The sequence below is a fragment of the Balaenoptera musculus genome, chromosome 7 (assembly GCF_009873245.2).
Source record: "Balaenoptera musculus isolate JJ_BM4_2016_0621 chromosome 7, mBalMus1.pri.v3, whole genome shotgun sequence".
Classification (NCBI taxonomy): domain Eukaryota; kingdom Metazoa; phylum Chordata; class Mammalia; order Artiodactyla; family Balaenopteridae; genus Balaenoptera; species Balaenoptera musculus.
The window spans coordinates 102,095,758-102,116,922 of NC_045791.1; the positions used below are offsets into that span (position 1 = coordinate 102,095,758).

The 21,165-nt window shown below is 33.4% G+C and overlaps 1 protein-coding gene across 12 annotated transcripts in view; it reads left to right on the forward strand.

The window, feature by feature from the left end:
- The window catches only part of AGFG1 (ArfGAP with FG repeats 1), a 69,588-nt gene extending 53,474 nt beyond the window's left edge, over positions 1 to 16,114 (forward strand). For 2 of the 12 annotated variants that reach the window (XM_036857716.1, XM_036857722.1), the window contains 8 exons: positions 1,515 to 1,724; positions 2,820 to 3,000; positions 5,449 to 5,528; positions 5,742 to 5,834; positions 10,523 to 10,570; positions 12,487 to 12,645; positions 13,519 to 13,610; positions 14,375 to 16,114. In XM_036857716.1, coding sequence (XP_036713611.1) covers positions 1,515 to 1,724; positions 2,820 to 3,000; positions 5,449 to 5,528; positions 5,742 to 5,834; positions 10,523 to 10,570; positions 12,487 to 12,645; positions 13,519 to 13,610; positions 14,375 to 14,434 — 923 coding nt within the window. In that variant the 3' untranslated portion in view covers positions 14,435 to 16,114. Of the gene's footprint in view, positions 1 to 107; positions 180 to 1,514; positions 1,725 to 2,819; positions 3,001 to 5,448; positions 5,529 to 5,741; positions 5,835 to 10,522; positions 10,571 to 12,486; positions 12,646 to 13,518; positions 13,611 to 14,374 lie in introns of all 12 variants that reach the window. The other 10 variants (XM_036857718.1, XM_036857725.1, XM_036857717.1 and 7 more) reach the window with 9 other exon arrangements.
- The last annotated feature ends 5,051 nt before the right edge of the window (positions 16,115 to 21,165 follow it).

Genomic DNA, 21,165 nt, shown 5'->3' on the forward strand with positions numbered 1-21,165 from the left:
TTTTCGTTCAACTTTTAACTCTGTGTTGTCTTAAAGCCTTTTCTTTCAATTTTCTTTTTTTTTTTTTCCTTTAAATTTCATCATTTACATAATATCTGGCTGTCCAGCATTTAGAATGCTTTCATCTAGCTGCAGTTTTGGTGAATTTACTTCAGCTTTTCCTCTCCAGGCTTCCAACAGTAAGTTCTGTTGTCAAGTAGGCATCTTTTACTAATTTGTATGTTTTGTGCTATATTTTATAGGTTTTTCAATTATAGAATGTTAATCATCTTTTAACGATAAGCCTTCAGAAATTCTCACTTTTACTCTCTCCACTATTGCTAAACTCAGAGAACACAGTAGTATACCATAACAGAGTTAGTTGATTTAATAATTCAGTTTTTATTAATTTGAAATAAATTTCTTCATACAGATTTTGAAAGCTCAGTATGTACTTTGTTCATCAGCTCCTTGTAACAGATCACAGTCTTTTAAATACAAACATTACTTAGTTTTAATCGAAAACAACTAGAGTTTAATTCCTGAAAGAAATATATTTGTTTTAGAATGCATAAAAAACTGATTGATGGAAAGTGTTTGTGGTTTTTTAAAAAATAGGGTGTAACCTTTCTGTTTCTGAAATACCTATAAGTGTGCTTTGCTCTCACTTTAATATATAAATATCTATATCTATACCTACTATCTTGATTGCTGAGACTAATGTTTAGGCATAAAGAACCAACATCAAAAGTGTAGCACCAAAAGTGTAGAATGAATATATACTGGTCTTAGTATTTTAGTAGTACCTTAGGGAGTACTCTAGAATACAGAACAGTCTTTAAAATCTTAGCAGGATAAAGTTGATGTAATATTTATATTATTTATATATTATGTGCTATAATTTTTTCCTTGAACTATATATTAGGGCATAATTTTACTGAAGACATTGTGGTGTTGTGTGTACATTAAATTATTATGTGGCATTAAGTAATAGCTCTTCAAGTAAAAATAAGTCTAAAGCTCAAAAACCACCTTTTAAGAAATTTGGATCAAAATAGTACATTGTAAACATTTTAAATCTCTACCCTGGGATTTGTTTCAACCAGGTCTCCATTGTAACTACAAAAACTTCTGTAGTGTAAGATATTTTGCATCTTGCCTACAGAGTTTGTTTAGGGAGAATTGGTAAAAAGTCATAGTATACATAGCTGAATGTTCTATGAAGTAACTGAGTTTCAAATTAGGTAGCATGGAGACACTCTCCTGTGAATTATTTTCTTCATTCCAGGGTAGAAAATTACACACAGAAACTTGTTGCCCTATATGTTGCCAGGGCCTTTGAAAATCTAGTTTTGTAAATTATGAAAAGTCACGTGTAGATAATTAAAGTTGAATGCCACTTGCCAGTTTTTAATTTTAGGAATTTAGGATTGCTTCTAGAACACTTAATTTAGGAAGAAATGATCATATAATCTTTATCAAAGGATATTGGGAAAAGTCTAGCAATTTCAAGTTTTCTGTCTATTCTGTTACAGGTGGAAGTGCTGGATCAGTAAATGCTAATTTTGCTCATTTTGATAACTTCCCCAAATCCTCCAGTGCTGATTTTGGAACGTTCAATACTTCCCAGAGTCATCAGACAGCATCAGCTGTTAGTAAAGTTTCAGCGAACAAAGCTGGTCTACAGACTACAGACAAATATGCGGCACTTGCTAATTTAGACAATATCTTCAGTGCCGGGCAAGGTATCAAGCTTTAAACAAACGAATACAAATTTGTATATTAAACAGTCCTCTAAATTTGGTTGTATTTATTAAAATCTGAGGATGTGCTTTCCTTAGTTGTATAGCCGTTTAGTTTACACTAAATGTTCATGACTATTTGGCACATTTTGGATCTGAAATAACTACACAATGGAAGGCCTAGAAACTAATTTGTAAACGTCTAGATTTAAAAGAAAATAATTGACAAAAATTTAATTTTGTCTTAGAAAGCTTGCTTTATTGTTCTAAGGCCATAAAGGGCCAAGAAATCCTATTAATAGAGACGACTAGAGGATTATTTGGTAGTTTCTGTGATATATTTGTTTTGAACTATGTTCTATTAATATTTTAGTATTTATTAAAAAAAACAAGATATTTACAGTGTGTTTTTATACCTAGTTTTGGTCTTAAGGCTAGTTTTTTTGCCTCTCAAAGTGCGTAGCGTAGTGGGGGAACAGCAGGGGGTCTCCTTTCAGACTGGGTTCTGCATCCTGATCTCTGAGCCTGATTTCTCATCCACCCTCCGAAACGAGGGCAGTAGTAATAGCATTGAACTTAAAAAGTTGTATTATATGTGTTATTGCATGCGAGGCATTTAGAACAGTGCCTGGCACATCGTTAAGTGCTCTGTGAATGTTTCCTCTTACTACTATCTCTAATTTTTTCATGAACAACCCTGGGAAAATGATATTATTAATAGACTGTTCACATAGTTCAAGCATTTTATGAGTGTATATGTTCATTTGAATGAGATGTCCCCATGTTGCAGATTTAATGTAGCACTTTGAGAATTTCTTCTTTATGTATAATCTAGACATGCTATTGGTACTGGATCTTAGTTTTTGTTACAGAAACAGTATTTTGTCTTTATCAGAGTGGTATGTATAGCACTAATCTTGTCCAATATTTTCTGGATTATTTATTGGATAAGACTCTAGAATCATGTCCATTTATTTGCTAAGCTCCAGATCGGTTTTAAATTTACATGTGTTTCATGGCAAATGTGGTTGTAAGTTGAAAGCGTAAGTTAAGCATAAGTTAAAATTTTTGATGTAATATGTTTTTGTTTGTTCACAGGTGGTGATCAGGGTAGTGGGTTTGGGACCACAGGTAAAGCTCCTGTTGGTTCTGTGGTTTCAGTTCCCAGTCAGTCAAGTGCATCTTCAGACAAGTATGCAGCCCTGGCAGAGCTGGACAGCGTTTTCAGCTCCGCGGCCACCTCCAGTAACGCATATTCTTCCACAAGTAATGCTAGCAGGTAGCTTGTCTTAGTCTGTGTTCCTGCTTTGTGTTTTATCTTTTAAACTTTTTTTCAACTCTGAATAATAATGCTGTTAAGTAATGATCATTTGGGGCTTAAAGATTCCTGAATATTTTTGTAAGTTTGAGGAAACTGTTTAAATTTTCTAATTAAAATATAATCCTTGAGTAAGTGCCATAGTTTTATTTTTTTATTTAATCGAAGGCTTTGTTACTTTTTTCCTTTGAACACTAAAATGTAATTCAGAGTATATACACATCTTGAAATGGATAGTCATATACACATTTAATTGTACTCAGCAGAGAATCCATTTACAAAATTATTTGCTTTTAATGTACAGTTCTCAGTCATGAAGATTAAACACTGAAAGTAGCATGTTATAGCCTTAGTTGTAAATAAGCAGTTTTAGAAATGTTTGCACCAGAACCCAAGACCAATTCTATATCTCTTTTGTCATACTGGTATTTATAAATAGACATATCTGTTACTGTGTTCAGATAGATCTGGTGTAAGAAATTCTTGGCAGCAGAAAGTCTACTGCATTTTAACAGTGTTCAGTCTTTAAAAACTCTTCTACTTTTGACTTCTTCATCTTTGGGTCAAGGAAGCAGACCTAGAAGTACAGGTGACTTACCTGTACAGTGTCTTACCCATCTCTTAGTTTTCCATTCCTGCAGATTGTCTCTTCTTTTTTTGTTATCTGAGTAGCTTTTTATTTCCCTTTAGCACCTTTTCCAGAGAGAAATGGTAGGATTGTAACATTAACTAGTTTGGCTCACTCTCCAGTAACAAATTTTCTGTATGGCAGATGGGAAAAATTGAATCCAAAGAATAAAATTTAGAGTATTTATATATTTTTTGCTTTATTAATGTTGTCTACATTACACATATATAATAGTGGACTATAGCAAGGTGGTCGTAAAGTCTGGAAGCATAGACAGGTATATGTAATGAAATGGTTTATTGGTATTACATTATAATCATAAGTGGTCCCCAGAGTGTAACCCATGGAATGTTTGAAGTACCTGAGACCCATTCAAAAGGTCTGTGAGGTTAAAACCTAAATTCATAATAATTCTGAGGGGTTATTTGTGTTTTCAGTAATTGACATTTGTATTGATGGTGCAAAAACTATGACAGGTAAAACTTGCTGGTGCCTTAGCATTGATTTACAGCTTTGGCACCAAGCCGTACAGTCATCTAATAGTCATTATATTCCTTACCACCACACATTCAGTTTTACTTAGGAATATTTTTGATGCAGTTTTTATTATGAATATGCTTTATGAAGCAGTAAAGGAATTTAAGTCTTGACCCTTAAATATGTCTTCTTAATTTTCTGTGTGTTGAAGTAAGGTATGCATCAGGTAGTTCTGCTATATACTGAAATATAAAGCTGTCTTGAGTAAAAAATCAGTTTGTGTGGTTGTTTGAGTTGTGGAATGAACCAGCCACTTGTTTTATGGAACACCATTTTTCCTTGAAAGTATGATTGATAGACAAACCATGGTTATTCAGATTTGGATATTTGGTAGACATTTTCTCAAAAATGAAATTTTAAGTCTGTCACTTTAAGGAAAACAACTACTTAAAATACATACTCTCAAGCAAATAGTAGAGTTTTGGAAAATTTAGGGGCCACCGTGGGCTTAAAATTAAGCTTCCCATTACTTTTCTGATGAGATGGATGGTGATATTAATGATTGTAATTTTTTATTTTGCATAGGGATATATGTTGACATTTTGAAGATTGGCATCAAGTATTTTCCAAATGATATAAAGTTAGTAAAAGATTCATTTAAAGTGTAAGATAGACTAGTGTATGTTACTTTACATAAGAAGTCCATTGATACGGTTTCAACTTCCATATTGCAACTAACCTTTAGGAAACGATCCCTGGTGTTTTTTGTATGATGTCAAGGAAAATATCCACAGTTATCTGGAAAAGGTGTTAAAATTCTCCTGTTTTGTTCAACTATGTTACCATGTGAGGCCAGTTTTTCTTCATATGCATCAACCTAAACAACATATCACAACAGGTTGATCTTATATTAAGCCAGCCATTAAAGAGATTTGTAAAAGTATCAAACAGTGTTACTCTTCTCATTAGGTTCCTTTTGTTTTAGAAAATATATTTACTTATAAAAATGCTACTTAGGTTAGCATGTAATGGCTTTATTGTTATTTTTAAATGAATAAAATTATTTAAATTTGTTTTAATTGATGTACAATATATATTGGTAAATATAGCAACTTAAACTTCTTTGGGGTTCTCAGTAATTTTTTAGAATGTGAATGAGTTCTGAGACTTAAAGTTTGAGAACTGATGTGATACATGATATGTTCAATATTATTTGTTTCCATATTTTATGGCAACCTTGTAGATAGATTACCGTTGCTTTTTTTCCCCCTCAAAACATGAACTCTTTCAATACTTGTTTTCAGTAATGTTTTTGGAACAGTGCCAGTGGGTGCTTCTGCACAGACACAGCCTGCTTCTTCAAGTGTGCCTGCTTCATTTGGAGGTACGTGTTTCTGGTATATATATACTGGTTTTTATAAAGAACCCTAATACATATTGTATCGCATTTTCTTAGGGATACCAGAAGACAATCAAAGCACCAGTTTATTATCAGAAAGCTCTAGTTTTCTATCTTCATAAATATATGAACAAATACTTTAAATAATTGAATACAAATGCATTAGGATTTTATAGTGTATTTTATAATTTTTTAAAGCTACACCTTCCACAAATCCATTTGTTGCTGCTGCTGGTCCTTCTGTGGCATCTTCTACAAATCCATTTCAGACCAATGCCAGAGGAGCAACAGGTAAGAAATAAATATAAATTATAGAACAGTAAGCTTTGGAAAAGGTATATATTGCAAAGACATCATGTGAAGAACATCAGAAAATCAGGTTCCTTTCTTACTGAAGTGACTGTAAAGTGGATTAGTTTTGTCCGTAAAGACATATAGTACCTGAAAGTTTATAGAATCCTTGAATTTAATATTTGAAAATGGACCGGAGAAGTTATCTAGCACCCACCACTCAAAGCTTTCGTTTTTCAGGTGCGGAAGCCCTAGCATGGAGATGAGAGTTAAAGCCTTAAAGCCCACAGCCAATATATTACAGAGATGGTTCTTGAACATTGTAATTCTGGCTTATTTGTTGGTCTGGTTTCACAATTATTGGTTATAACTCAATCTTAATAGAAAAAATGTGTAAGTTTTTTTGCTTTTTTCCTTTTCATGGGATTGCAAGGAATGGATGGGCATTATTACATGAGATCTTAATAATGAGGTCTTTTTCTAGTACATATTTCTTTTAGGTGTTCACATTTTTTTAGGTTGTGGGAAACTGGTTTAATTTGTGGTATAACATTTGAATATTTTCTCTTCTGATAATTTTTTTAAAATCCTCTTTATCGCTCCCCCCTTTTTTCTTTTTGGTTCACAGTGTAAGCCAGCTACATATTTCTTGTGTTGTACCTCTCTGATTTTTGTCTTATTACCCTGAACACCAGAGTTATTTGCCAGTACCTTGGAATATTAGCAAGTGCATGTGGTATGGCCCAATACCCATTAAACTGAATTTGTCAGTTTTGTTTTTAGATTTAGATAATTTTAGAACTAAAGCCTTGAACTTCAGTTATAGCCTTTGTTGATGTGGTATTTTGAGAGATTAAGGTGTTTGTAACATCACAATAAATTTGCACCAGTAAGAATTGGTAATTACTAGGTTGAGAATATGTGATATTGGGAGTTTGAACCATAACTTTCCTTTTCATATAAATGTATTCAGTCATAATCTGTTGATATCTCACATAATAGATGTTTAATAACTATTTGAATTTTGCACATAATTTGATTTTTAAAAATGGTTTATTTTAATTCAAATATACATAATCAGCGATTGTTTCAAATTTCTGTTGTGTTTTGGACAAAATATTTATACATCACTTGTGATATATGTAATATTTCTGTTTCTAAGCATATTATTTTGACTTCGTGGAATGAATTTATAAAATGTCTCATGACACAGGGTTTTCTACATTTTCTCATTTAGTCCTCTTAACTCTCATCTAATAAATGTTTTAATCACTCTTTGACAGCTGAGGTAACTGAGGCTCAGAAAAGTTAAGTGCATATGTTTTGGGTACAGCCAGATTTGTGTTCAAATCCTGATTTAGATTTACTTGCTAGGTAATCCTAAAAATGCTTTCTGTATATTATTTTTTTAATGAATGGAGGAAAAGTGATAGGAAGATATATTATCTGCAAGATACTGTTGAGATGTTTATAGCTATTATAACCCCATTTGACAACTGAAGGATGGAAACTCAAGTTATACCTTGACCAAGGTTATGTTGATGTAACTCCTCAGAACCTTATTGTTGTCCTTTTCTGTAAAATGTGAACACTATTCTCTGGCAGGGATGTTTTGAGAATTAGGTGATGTAAATCACCATGCATGGTCTTTGCATTATTGTGTATACTTGGTAAATCATTCCTATTATTTTCCTTTCATGACTGTACCTCCAGACTGGTTCTGTTATTAGAGCCAAGGGCCCCCCCACCCTAATTATTTGGAGTATGAAAGTCCTTTAAAGTTAAGGTTCTGCATGGGATGTGAAATAATATAAAGTGTACAAAGTATGTTCAGATGATATAAAGTAATTTTAATATTAGCCTAAGCAAAATTTTTTGAAAGGTAAATCTACTGTGTCCACAAATTTTTATTTCAAGGTAAAAAATTTTTTCCCCTTATAAACCATTTTGATTTATCACATTGATCATCTTTACTAGGTTATTATTGAATTGACTAAGTCAAAGTAAATGTTAACTATATAACATGTTTCTGTTGAAGCTGAAATATAAACAACACTGACAAATACACTGTGCTTAGGTATTTCCAGTGTTTTTATACCATCAAAATTAATATTAGTTCTTTAGGAAATATTTTGTGTTGTTCTCAAATATATTAGTATTGTTAAATTCCATTTGAGGTAGCTTTTGAAAGAGGGTATTGATAATAGTTCAATGTGAACTATTTAAAAAGTTTTACTGATGTATTTCATTCTTAAAATGCACATTTTAATAATAACTTTTTTCCTGCATTTACAAAGCTTTTGGGCTTTCTTTTACCATGTTATATAGAAACCTTCAGTAAACTAGCCATTGTGGCCTAAGACCTTTTTTATTTTAGGATTCTATAATATTTAGCATTCTTTTTCCAGAGCACTTGAGCCCTTAAATCTAATTAATAAAGTTAATATAATATTAGGAAATTCTCTTATAACTCTTAAATCTCTCCTTTGTCCCTGAATGAGTACCTTTATTTTCTAACATTCATTTAATGAAAAAATGATTTTAAAAGATTCCCCCCCCCTCCCCCCACAAGGAGATAAACTTGTAGAAATGTAGAGCTGAAAGAATCATGGTAGCATTTAGCCAGGTGTCTTTGTTTTATTACTTAGGTGGAAACCAATTTGATGGATTTGCCTTAAGGGTCCACAATTAATCAATGACTAATCTAGTATTAGTACCCAGAGTGCTTATAAACCAGCACTGTTTCCACTGGTTCTGCTCATTCCACTCATAGGAAGGTAAATGAAACGTATATCCACACAAAAACCTGTATACAGATGCTCACAGCAGCATCATTCCTAATAGCCAAAAAGTGGAAGCAACCCAGGTGTCCATCCACTGATGGATGAATAAACCAAATGTGGTATAGCCGTACAGTGGAATTTGTTTGATAATAAAAAGTAACGACGTGTACTGATACATGGTACAACATAGATGAACCTAGAAAACATTAGGCTAAATAAAGGAAGTTAGTCACAGAGTGACATATAATGTATGATTCCATTTATAATCTGTCCAGAATGGGCAAATCTATGAAAGTAGGTGGGGCAAAATGGAGAGCTGATAGGTATGGAATTTCTTTTAGTGAGGGGGGTATGAAATGTTCTAAAATTAGATTGTGATGATGGTTGTACACCTGGTGAATATGTTAAAAAAAAAAACACTGAATTCTACCCTTTAAGTGGACAAATTGTATGATATGTGAATTATATATCAAAAAGCTTGTTAAAACAAGGCTAAAATATTTTTATAGCAGCCCAGGACTAGGCATCATTGTTGCAGATTGAGGTACAGAAATTAATACTGGTTAACAATCACTGTTGACTAAAAGTCAGTTTTTGCCAAAGCCTATTTTGTAGAACATGTGTCCTGAGATGGTGTTATCAGTGCTTCGTGGAAAGGGATTCTATGCCCAAATATATATGGGAAATGCTGAGTTAAACAAAATTTAACCAGTATTATTAATGCAGGATTTCTCAGAGCTTATAAAGTGCTCTAGGAAAGGAGATAAACATAAAGTGACCAAACTTGTTTCAGAACCCTTCCCCCTCAATCAACCTTTTGTTGAATTTAGAACACACTGTAAACATCTTTTTAAGTTAGCAAGAGAAAATAACACTCCTTGGATATTTACTCTGTAGCACTTTTAATCACAGCAGCTTTGTAAAGTAGATACGTATTATACTATCCCTGTCCCTCCACCCCCTGTTTGCAAATGAGGAAACTGAGGCTTAAAGAAGTTGTGGTATCCTGTAATTAGAATACTACAGAACCAAGACAGAACCACTCTAATCTCTCAATCGCTTTGTTTCCCCAAATTTAGTTGGTGTTAAGTATGTTAATTTAAAATGCATGGCCATATATTTTAGAAACAACCCCACTCCAGATGGTTAAAACAGCGGTTCTGGTACTTAACAACCTAAATTTGTTTTCTGTTAATTACATTTGTTTATATGTAACCTGTCTGACCTCAGTCATGCCAGGTAAGATCTGCACAAGATGTATTTTTCTTTTCTCTCTCTTTTTAGCCATCATATTTTAAACTGAAAGTGCTGCTCGCCTTTCTAATGAACTACATTGAATAATTTTCCCTACGTAATATTTAATTAGTTCACTTGAGTTATCGTTAGGCTTTTCTAGTTAATGTATGGAGTCATAAATAAAACAATCAAACATTATTCAAGTGCTTTCTCCAAGATTTGAGTTTTTATTTTATTTTATTTTTTTAGATTTGACTTTTTAGATGCTAAAGGTAGATGCTAGATCATTTTAGATGATCCTATGAATAGCATTTTTGGGTGTAAGTGGTGAGGCCTAGAAAGTCTTTTTATGGATATTATTGTATCTTCACATGAAAAAAATGTTATTTGTCTAAAAGATGGATTTCGTAAATGTTTCTTCATTTGATATTTGTTTTTCTGGTATTATTCTAATCTCCCCTTTATTTCAAACAGTGTAAATACCACTGTCATGAATATAGTTGAAATAAAAAGACTGTTGGATGTGTCTTTATTATGTATTCTGATGCTACCTACTTTGTAACAGTATATTCTAATTTTAGAACATTTTAATGAAACAAATTTACTTTTATTTTGCCAGTAGTTATTCATAAGTTAATTGACATTGGTCTCTTTATGGCTTTCCATAAGGCCTTTCTGGAGCAATGCATTCTCAAGTGTTTCCTCACGCTCATTTTGGTAGGTGGCCACAACTAATATCTAGATTTGTGTGGCAATTTGTCTACCTGCTTGTGGAGGCTTCTGCTGGTGTTCTGGATCCCTGCATGTGGAATTAAGTTTTTTCCATGTTTTAAAATGGAGTGGTCATGGATGTGTGGCATTGGGAATACATTATATTTAAAGTTACATGAAAATCTTCTGTGGCGTTTTAATACTGAAAAGCATATTGCTTACCTCCATGGTCACATTAGAATGTTAATAGCTTTCTCAATTATTTTTCTTAAGTTTGAATTCATAGTACTTTGAGTGACACACCTTTTCGATGTACCAAACCATTTTACCACATTATTCCATGGAGTTTGGTTTTGCTTAACTGTATCCAACTTTTGCTTTATACTGCTTTCTTAAAAGTGATTTGTCAAAGTTATGTCAGTGCATTGTTGTCTGTTCTGAAACCCTCCTGTTTCCCTTGCAGTGTGCTTATTATTCTTTAATTCACTTGCTTCCCAGTGGCTTAGTTCCCCTTTTTTCTTACCAGTAATAAAAAGTAATATTTAAAATTGGAAAATCTGATTAGGTCCATTGCAGAGAATTGCACTGTTGTAAAAATTAGGATTATGAGAATTACTTTGGACAACATCTGTAACATGATTTTTAGTTTTTTTTTTAAAAAAAGATAATTCTGTGTAGCACTTTTAGTATTAATTTCTTGTGCCTTAAATCAGCAATCAAGTTGGTAATTTTTTCTTAAAATCAGGAAATTCAGTGAATTATGTTTTTTGATAGCATCATGCTGAAAATATTTCACTATGTAATTACTGGTGTTCTGTATTAAAAGCACCATTATCGGCTCTTATTTCACTGAGGCCTTTCCTACAACATATAGTTGGAAGGTTCTGTTTTGAATCTTCACTAGCAAAAAGTAATATACTGTTCTGCTACTATGTGTGTTTATATAAATAATATAATAATATGATAATGTAATAATGTGAATTAGTTCATAAGTAATTTGTAAATGGGGGGAGTGATGGCAGCATACCATGTATATATAGAGCTGTAGTTCACACACGAATTTCCCCAACTTGTGAATGAACTTGGAATAAACATCAAGTTATGGTGGCTGGACATGGCAAGCCATGGAGAAGTTATTGGACACAGTGTCATTCACCTTACATTCTTTGTCTCTTGTAAGAATGCTTATTTCACTTTCTGTTCAATTTTTATGTACTCTGCCCCAGTTTCTGTAACTCATCAGTCCTAACCTAACCTTCCTTATACCCCTTATCCAAAGCAGTGTTCATTTACTTTCCAAAAAAAGGAATGGGAGTCCATATGTTTTCAGTTTAATTGTGTTAGTGTTTTTATTAGGACCGCCCCCCGCCCCACCCCTTTTTTTGCCTTGGGTTAGAAAGCTGCATAGGTTTTGAGTGGCCTGCCTGTGACCCCATTTCTCCTGTCAGTTTTATTTATAGTGAACTGTTTTGCAGAGTTTTTAAATGTTTTTCCAGGAACACATATATTACCTTATAGCAGACAATTCACTGGATACAGTTAAATGTTTGACTATTTTACTGCATATAGCAAAACAAAACTTAAAAAGTGTATATACTAGTATACATGTGAATTGCATGATGATGGACTTTAAAAGTAGACTGCTGTTTAGACTCAAACTATATAATTACTCTGAGAAGTTTTCTTGTGATTTCAAATGATAGCTTTATTAGTTTCATTCTGGTCATTGGTTTCAGGAGAACAGATATAGATTATGTTAAACTGGAGCTAAAACTTACTATTAAGTTTGTTGGGAGTTTTGGAATTTAAAATACATCGTGCTGTTTTTAAGGTAAATGATGTCTGTTTCATAATGTTGAGTATGGGTATACGAAAACCTATCCTTCGTTTGTAAGTGATCAGCCTGCCTTTTCTCCTGCCAGCGGCGACCTTTGGCACCGCATCCATGAGCATGCCTGCGGGGTTCGGGACTCCTGCTCCCTACAGTCTTCCCACCAGCTTCAGCGGCAGCTTCCAGCAGCCGGCCTTCCCAGCCCAAGCAGCTTTCCCTCAACAGACAGCTTTTTCTCAGCAGCCCAATGGTAAGATCTAACATTTGGCTAGCTGTAGGTCCACTGCAGGTATCCTTTATGTATCATAATGTGAATGTTTGGACAAAAAGACTTATCTGGAGAATGCTGTAGCATTATCTGCTGAATGTTTACTACGCAAATATAGAAGCCTTTGGTGATTTGGGCCACAGAAAATTGAGTGATTTAGTAAGTTTTTGTGACCAGGTTATAGGTTTAGGAGAAATCAGGAACTAAAGAGTACCTCTTCTTTCTCAGAATCTCCAGTGTCTTTCTTATATCTTCTGTGTTCTAATATGCCTCTTGCTTTTAAAAGGAAACTTTATAGACCTAGAGTGTTTTTGTTTGTTTTGCATTGGAAGAACTGTTTTTGTTCCATTTTGTGTACGTTTTTTGTTGTTGTAGTTTTGGGGGTTTTTTTGTGACATAAACTCATTTTCTAAATAGGTAACTGTTGTGGTTGGAGTTTGTTACTTGTTTTCAGGAAGATTCACTAGAGACCAGTTTTTGTTTTTAGGGTTTTTTTTGTTTGGTTTTTTTTTGTGGGGGGGAGCCCATTTCACTCATTTGCTAAAGTTTAAAATCCCTGGATCACAGCCCCTCTCAAATAGTCACAAGCTTATCTCTTGATTAAATCCTTTGTCAGCAATTCACGTAGCTGAGACAAACTGGAATTAACCATTTCCGGAGAGTCAATGTAAGCTCTTTAAGACATGCCAGTGGAAGTTTAACTGCTATTTGAAAGAGCATGAGACTCAACAGTTTAACATTGATTTTTTTATTATTGTTACTCTGGTAGGAATTTTTCTGAAACTCATTATGAAGCTTTATGAGCATCAGATTGTCTCAAAGGTATGGTTATAATTGGTGGGTTTTTTTAACAAGGTGCAGGTTTTGCAGCATTTGGACAAACAAAGCCAGTGGTAACCCCTTTTGGTCAAGTTGCAGCTGCTGGAGTATCTAGTAATCCTTTTATGGTAAGTGAGATGCAATTCAATTTTAAGCACTTTATAAGTTGTTGCATTGTTTTCAAATTGGGAAAAGCAGGATGAGATTCCACCTAGATGCTCTTTGGTATTCTGCAAGATTATACAAATCGAGGCAGCCATTGTGCACGATCTCTTTTTGATTTAAGAAAACACATTAAAGGGGGGAAGTGGCGGGCTGGGGGCGTGGTGTGATGAATTGGTTGGGAGATTGGGATTGACATATACACACTAATATGTATAAAATGGATAACTAATAAGAACCTGCTGTATTAAAAAAATAAAATTCAAAAAAAAACCCCCAGAAAACACATTAATCAGTTGCAAATCAAAGCACTGACAGTAAATAAACTACTTTAGACATGAAACTTGTCTGCTTTCTTGTCAAAATAATGCTTTATGAGAGGCTGTAGATTTAGTGAACAATGTGAAAAAGGAATCCTGGTGCCGGGTTTGGTTTCAATCATAAATGCATTTTTTTAGGGCCAGGTCCCTTCTTAGAATCTATTATGAGAATTATATGAAATAATGGATATAAGAGGCACAACACAGTACCTGATAACCTATCGCTTTATTACAGTATATTGCTAATAACAATAATGAATAAATATGATTGCCAATAATTATGAAACAATTCCTAATCTAAATACTATTTAATTAAATCTAGTTTAATTAAATAACATTAAATATTTTCATATTTTCTCCACACACTCTTATTTGTTTGTTTATTTATTTTGTCTTATGTTTTCCTTTAGACTGGTGCACCGACAGGACAATTTCCAACAGGAAGCTCATCAACCAATCCTTTCTTATAGCCTTACATAGACACTTTACTGGAACGAACTTTTACATGGTCACATATTACATCTCTCTGCCTCTTGCACTGTTGTCTTGTTTCACTGATCTTAGCTTTAAACAAGAGAAGTCTTTAAAAAGCCTGCATTGTGTATTAAACACCAGGAAATATGTGCGAAACAGAGGGCTCCAGTAACAACTTTTAACCTGTGAATTGGCAAAAAAAGTAGCGGTATCATGTATATTAAAAATTGGCTAATGTTAAGTTATTGCAGATACCACATTCATTATGCTGCAGTACTGTACATATTTTTCTTAGAAATTAGCTATTTGTGCATATCAGTATTTGTAACTTTAACACATTGTTATGTGAGAAATGTTACTGGGGAAATGGATCAGCCACTTTTAAGGTGCTGTCATATATCTTGGAATGAATGACCTAAAATCACTTTAACCATTGCTTCTGGAAAGAGTCAAAATTGGAAGGTTTTATTCATTCTTGAATTTTTCCTTTCTAAAGAGCTCTTCTATTTATACATGCCTAAATTCTTTAAAAATGTAGAGGGATACCTGTCTGCATAATAAAGCTGATCATGTTTTGCTACAGTTTGCAGGTGAAAAAAAATAAATACTAGAAAATATGCTATTGTTTTTGTGTTCTTGCTGCAATGCCTTTACCAAAGTGGCCTTAAATATCAGTAGTGAATTGAGAACATCTTGAATTCTTAAATTAGAATTTCAGAAGACTTCTAGTGACTAACTTTTATGTCTAAAAGAGAAAATTTTATAAAAAGGCCATGTAGAAAATTTATTAAAACTGCTATGTTCAGGAATATGTCAGTGGTAAAGCATTTAAATGTAGCTTGTTAGATTCACCGTAATCCTTCTGATTTCTTTGCAACTTCTTAATTTTGTGAAAATTTGTATATATGAAGAATTTGCATGTATGTGTATTTACAAAATTTTTAAAGTATCTTGAATTCTCAGACTGCAAAAGGCTTATTTTAACTATTGATTTTTTTTTTTTTTAATACTGTCTTTGAATGTATTGGAAGCAGACATGCATTAACTGTGACATGATTGCACCTCAGTTTTTTTTTCTTTGTTTGGACAAACTGATATTAATAGGACATTTGTTTATGTTCATTTCTAGGGGGAAAGAAACTGGAACCCAGTGTTACCTTAAAGTTATAGAATACTTTGTTTTAAAAAGGCAACAATACTAATGTTTAGTTATAGCTTTATGTTAATATTCAAATGAACTTGTTTAAATATTTATATAATGCCTCATTCATCCAGTAATAATCTGGCAATCTCATCAAAACAGAACACAACTGAGAAACTTGTAATAGTTTTTTTAAAAAATGCCTTTGAGCAGCCCATATAAGTCACAATGTCTATACGTTAGAGCTCATGCATTTGTCTTTATGTGAAGTTTTGATTAATAGATTTCCCAGACCAAAAGAGCATATATTGTCAAAGACCAGTTAGTGTAGGAACAGCCAGCCCAGCTTAGAGGGCATCAGTATATTACATCTTCTTCTGATAATTGTCTATTACTGTGACTCTGTGTCATCAAGAAAAGGTGAGATTACGTATATAAATATGTGATACATGTTTGAAAAACTTTCTTGTAATGATTTAAATTGTTTTTAAAGCTTGGTATTAAAAGAGGTGAACATCAGTTTCCTCAAACATTATTTATTCATGTTGAATACCTTTTCGAATGGTGACTACAGGAGTTGTTTTCATACTATATTAAAATCTGTGTAGAGTTCCAGACTTCTTGAAACATTGCTGTCCAGTGCATATCTAGCTGAATGTATGGTTATCTGAACTATTTTGATAAGAAAGTTGGGAAATCGCTGCCCCTTTTCTGAGCAGTATGCCTCTTAGAATTAAATGAATGCTGCAAAGGTCTGGGTGTGTGTTGGTGTATACTTGAAATGTCTGCATTTTTTTGGGGTGTCCTTCCAGACCCCTTCTCATGGAGGGAATTCTTAAGAAATGTCTTTGAATTCCTATGTTTTAGATTGTATTGGGTCCCAATCAACTCATGTACAAAGTTATGCTATAAAATTGTAGGCCATTATTCAATTAACCTACCAGGCTTTCCATCTAAGAAACAAGTAAATTAAACAGTTGTTAATAAAATAATTTTAAAGACTATTTTTTTCTGGGTAAATCTTGAGGTTTGTAATTAAGTGGGAACTCTTGTTGACTTTAAATGAAAACTTGTGAAATTGAAATGCTTAGTGTAAGAAGTGATCCAGATTTGATGTGGATTAAAATCTTCAGTTAGACTTTCATATTCAGATTTGCTTCTGGTTTTGCACAGACCGTCAGAATTGTGTTGAGAACTGAAGAGGAGAAAATACTCAGAGGTGGCAAGGATGAAGACTCGAGTTTCCTGACTTACCAGTTGAATCAGGTCTTCTCTGTTTGCTGAGGAAAGAAAATTTTCTTTTCTTTTAGGGTGACAAACTTTATTGATAAGTTTAAAGGCATATTTTACTCTCATTTTTGTGAAAATAGAGATTAGGTAATCACTTTCTTCTGTAGAATAATTCTTTCTGTAAATTTGAAGAAGCACATCAGTGCTTTCTTTACTTGGGCGTTGCCCCTGCTCCCAGTACACATCCTCGTTGGTGCAGTTCCTGTAAATTGGTAAAATGGAAGCAGTAACTGGCTGCTTTCCTGTCACAGTACCAAGAGTTCTGAAACACTTTGGTCTCAGGACGGTTATTAACTCTTAAGTTATTGAAGATCCCCAAAGAGCTCTTGTTTATGTAACTTATATCGCTCAGAATTTGTTGTGTTAGAAATTAATACTGAGATATTTTTAAAACATGTTTATTCATTTAAATATAACGATAATAAACCCATTACATGTTAACATAAATACCTTTTTTGATGACAAATTACTGTTTTCCACAAACAGTTATTTAGAAGACCATTGTTTTACATTTTGCACATCTCTTTAATATCTGGCCCAATAGAAGCAGTGGGATTCTCATACTACTTCTGCATGACAGTTCTTTTTATATGACATGGCATGTGGGCACTGGAAAACTCCACTGTGCACTTGTGAAACCATGAGTGAAGCAGACATGTAACATTTTAGTATTATGAAAATAGTTTTGACCTTGCGTTTTGGGGGGGACCCTCAAGGGTCCTGAGACCACACTACACTTTACGTTTGTATTTTCTGGAACAACAATGTTTAGTTTCAGGGTAAATATACTACTCCCTGAACTTCTAAGTGTTTTTGTTGGCTTGGTGGGAAGAATTGAAATTTCAGTTGAAATTGTAAACTTTTTAAACTGTTTTCTGGGTTTTCTTTTATTTTTATTTGACTGTATTTCAATAATGCTGAAATTAGTGAATAGCTCCTTTTTAAAAGGGATATTACAAGTTCTGACTCCTGGTTATGAGTGTTTATTTGGGAATTATTTACTATTCTGACCACTTTGAAATTGTTTAATTGTTTCGGGGGAGTATCAAATAGCTATTTAAAAATTAAAACACCTTGCTAAAGAAAGTTCAAAATGAAGAATAATTTCTTCTCTCTCCTATGCTTATAGTTAACAAAGAATTTTAGCTTTGTTTGTATATGTATATATATGTTTTAAATGAAAATTGGATTTCTCTAACAGAAATCACTACCCTCCAGGAAGTCGGCTACAATTAAAGGAATGTGTTTACTTCTTAAGAAAGAGGTTTGCTATGGTTTTCTCCCCAGTGGTTTTTTTATACCTTGTCCATTTTTAGAGAGAGCACTTGTTGCTTCTCATTTAAACAGAATGTTTTAAAATTCTTTTGAAGACAGAGTGACTTTGTAAAAGGTAGTTTACGGTAGGTACATAGTCACCACAATAAGCTCTGGCTCTGTTGCTGCTGCTGTTGGCACACCGCAGAACACGCTGCCTGCCGTCCCCAGGCCGGCCTGAACCTTCCTTCTGGGGCCTCTTTGTCCATATATTTGTGTTCCTCTGCTGAACTCACGTTCAGAGTGACTCACCTCATGTTTGGCCTCCACTTGTAGTCTCAGACTTATATCAGAAAATTAATCTCTAGGGGACTTTATAAAGATATATTTCTTCAAAAATAATGACTTGAAAAGAACCTGGTGGTGGTATTACAGAGTGTGGCTTATTAAGCCCTTTCAATGTATCAGAAACTTGCTAAATGCTTTTCATGTATTATCTCATACAGTCCTTAAAGTGCACTCATACTTTAAGGATGAAAGAAGCAAGGCACAGGCTAACGACAGAGCTTTTGCTCTGGGGAGCAAATATTTTATTGTTGGATTAAAATGCTGTCTACATTTACGTGTAAGTAGATTTTTTACAAAATCTTAGGAAATTCTGAGAGAATTGCTTTCTATATCCTATATACCTAAATAAGCTTAATCATTTTTAATTTGGGTTCTCTTCATAATTTGCTGAAATCAGTACGGTTTATTCTCTAGGGTTTTATTTAAACTTCACAAGTAAATTAATGGGATAATTAGTGGATCAGGTTTTAAACTAAAGAGACATCTGAAGTATCACAGGGACTCCTGTTTTCTGAAACATTTCAACTTTATTGATAAAGTCTGTGCCCTACACAGTAGTAAAATTTACTTTTGAAAGGATGCTGTTACTAACATTTGTGTTACATTAGCCTGTTGTATTGAATTTATCTTCATTAGTTAAAATTTTTTCTTTGTATATTTTAAAACGTGTCATTCATTAAAATTTTTTATGTGATAAATTTGAACAAATGAAAATATGACCAAGATGTACTGGTCATATATTGTACTGGTGAATGCTCTTCTCTTACGAAAAAGTGCCCTGTTTTGTAGTGTTTACTGACATTTGTGGTTATAAATACTCTCACCATGGCTGATTTCACCTACCAGTCTGATATTAAAGTTGGCGTTAGAAAGAGACACACACCAGCCTTTCTTTGCAGGCCAGCTCCAGCGCACAGCACTGATGTGTAATCCCACAACCCAGTTCATTAAATATGCTGGTTATTTGGTGATTGTATCCAATATTTGAAGAACCTTTTGTTTTATGTTGTTAATCCAGAAAACATTTGAACACTAGTTTACTTCTAGAAGTGTACTGGGCACTGAAGTATTTAATCTGGAAAGACCCAAGTATTGTGAATTCTGGTTTTAAAAAGTCCAGTTATTGTGCTAATGTAAAGGTTGCACATTCATGGCATATACTCTGAATTCTGTCTGCAGTTGTGTTTTGTTTGACCATCACAGTGTTTTAAAAACTCCAATTTTATATAGTTTGAAGGGTGTTCATACTCTCATGGTGGCCACTAGCCTACCACTCACAGTGTTCTGAGCCTCAAACGTTCAGACATGTTTTAAGGCCTTTGAATTGGCAAATCATTAGTGGACATAAAAGGGCTCTTCTTATGCCACCTCTTAACTGTTCTAATTTTGGAGTCCTGTAGGATTTGAATTTATGATGATATTTTCTGGTGAAGACTCTTGCCAAAAATGTATTTCCTTTCAAACTTGATAACCTCTATGTATTTTGCTGATTTTATGCCAATGGATAAAAATTCAATATATATTTAACTATATTTTTGAAATCTGTGCTTGTCCAACTCACAGGGCTATAGAGTTTAGCGAAAACAGAGTGCAGTGATTCAGGCTTTTGTAACAAGGAAAAGTGATCCTAGATAAAATATTTTAATTGGTGATTCAGATGTCCATTGATTAATTCTTTAATTACAGTTTAGGCAATGAGAGTTAAAACTTCAACTAAATTCTCAACATTTCCCTCAATCTTGAATGGAGGGACAGAGAAAGCAAACAACCCAAGGAGCCTTCTAATTTTGACAAAATGACCATTAAGTAAAAGGCAGCAAAGGATTGCGAATTGATGTTATACAGTGTTTCATAGAATGCTGTGGGTACAATCAGGTTTTTTAAAGACTTTAAAGGTTTTTTTATATGTTACCATAGAATAATACATGTTTATGATGTTTAAAAAGTATGCAATATACAAAGTGAAAAAGTACGTCTCCTTCCTGTGACTTGATTCCCACATCCCAGAGAAATACAGTTTCTTGTGTTTTTGTATAGTCTTTCAGAAATGTTAACATTTATTTTATATACCTCTTTCTCTAAATGCCTCTCACTGTCCTCCCTTATTTTAAATGTATGGTTTTATAACTTGGTTCTCTTTGTTTAACTTGGTTATTTTTCCATATATTTCAATGTTCTCGAAATCCATGTTGGTCTAGCTTGGCTTTAAGACAGTATTTTTTGTAATTGGATTTTAGTTACTCTACTACCTATTGAAATGTAAAAGGTAAATGGTGAACTATTTTTAGTTCTTCACACTCCTAATCTTATTTCCTGGTAGTAGTCACCATTATTTTTTGTATATCCGTCTCAGTTATTCTGTCATTTTTGTTGTTTAAATTATTTTCATTAATCATCACCAGAACCCAGAAGAAAATTTACTTTCCTTAGAATCAGTAATTCCACCACCACTACCACCACTCTTCCCTCCCCTCCCCCTAGGGGGAAGCTAATATTTATTTTAGTCTCACTTATTTAATGAGGAAAGATTCAAATTCTTACTTTTTTCTTAAGTAGTATGCTAATGGTTTTTTTTTTTTTTTAACTGAACTTTAGGATTGGGAGTCTGAAAAGTACTAGCCCAGAGTCAAGTTTCCTGTGTCTCAGTCTTAAATTCTGCCATTAACTGGCATTCAAGCAGGTAAGTTAGATGCC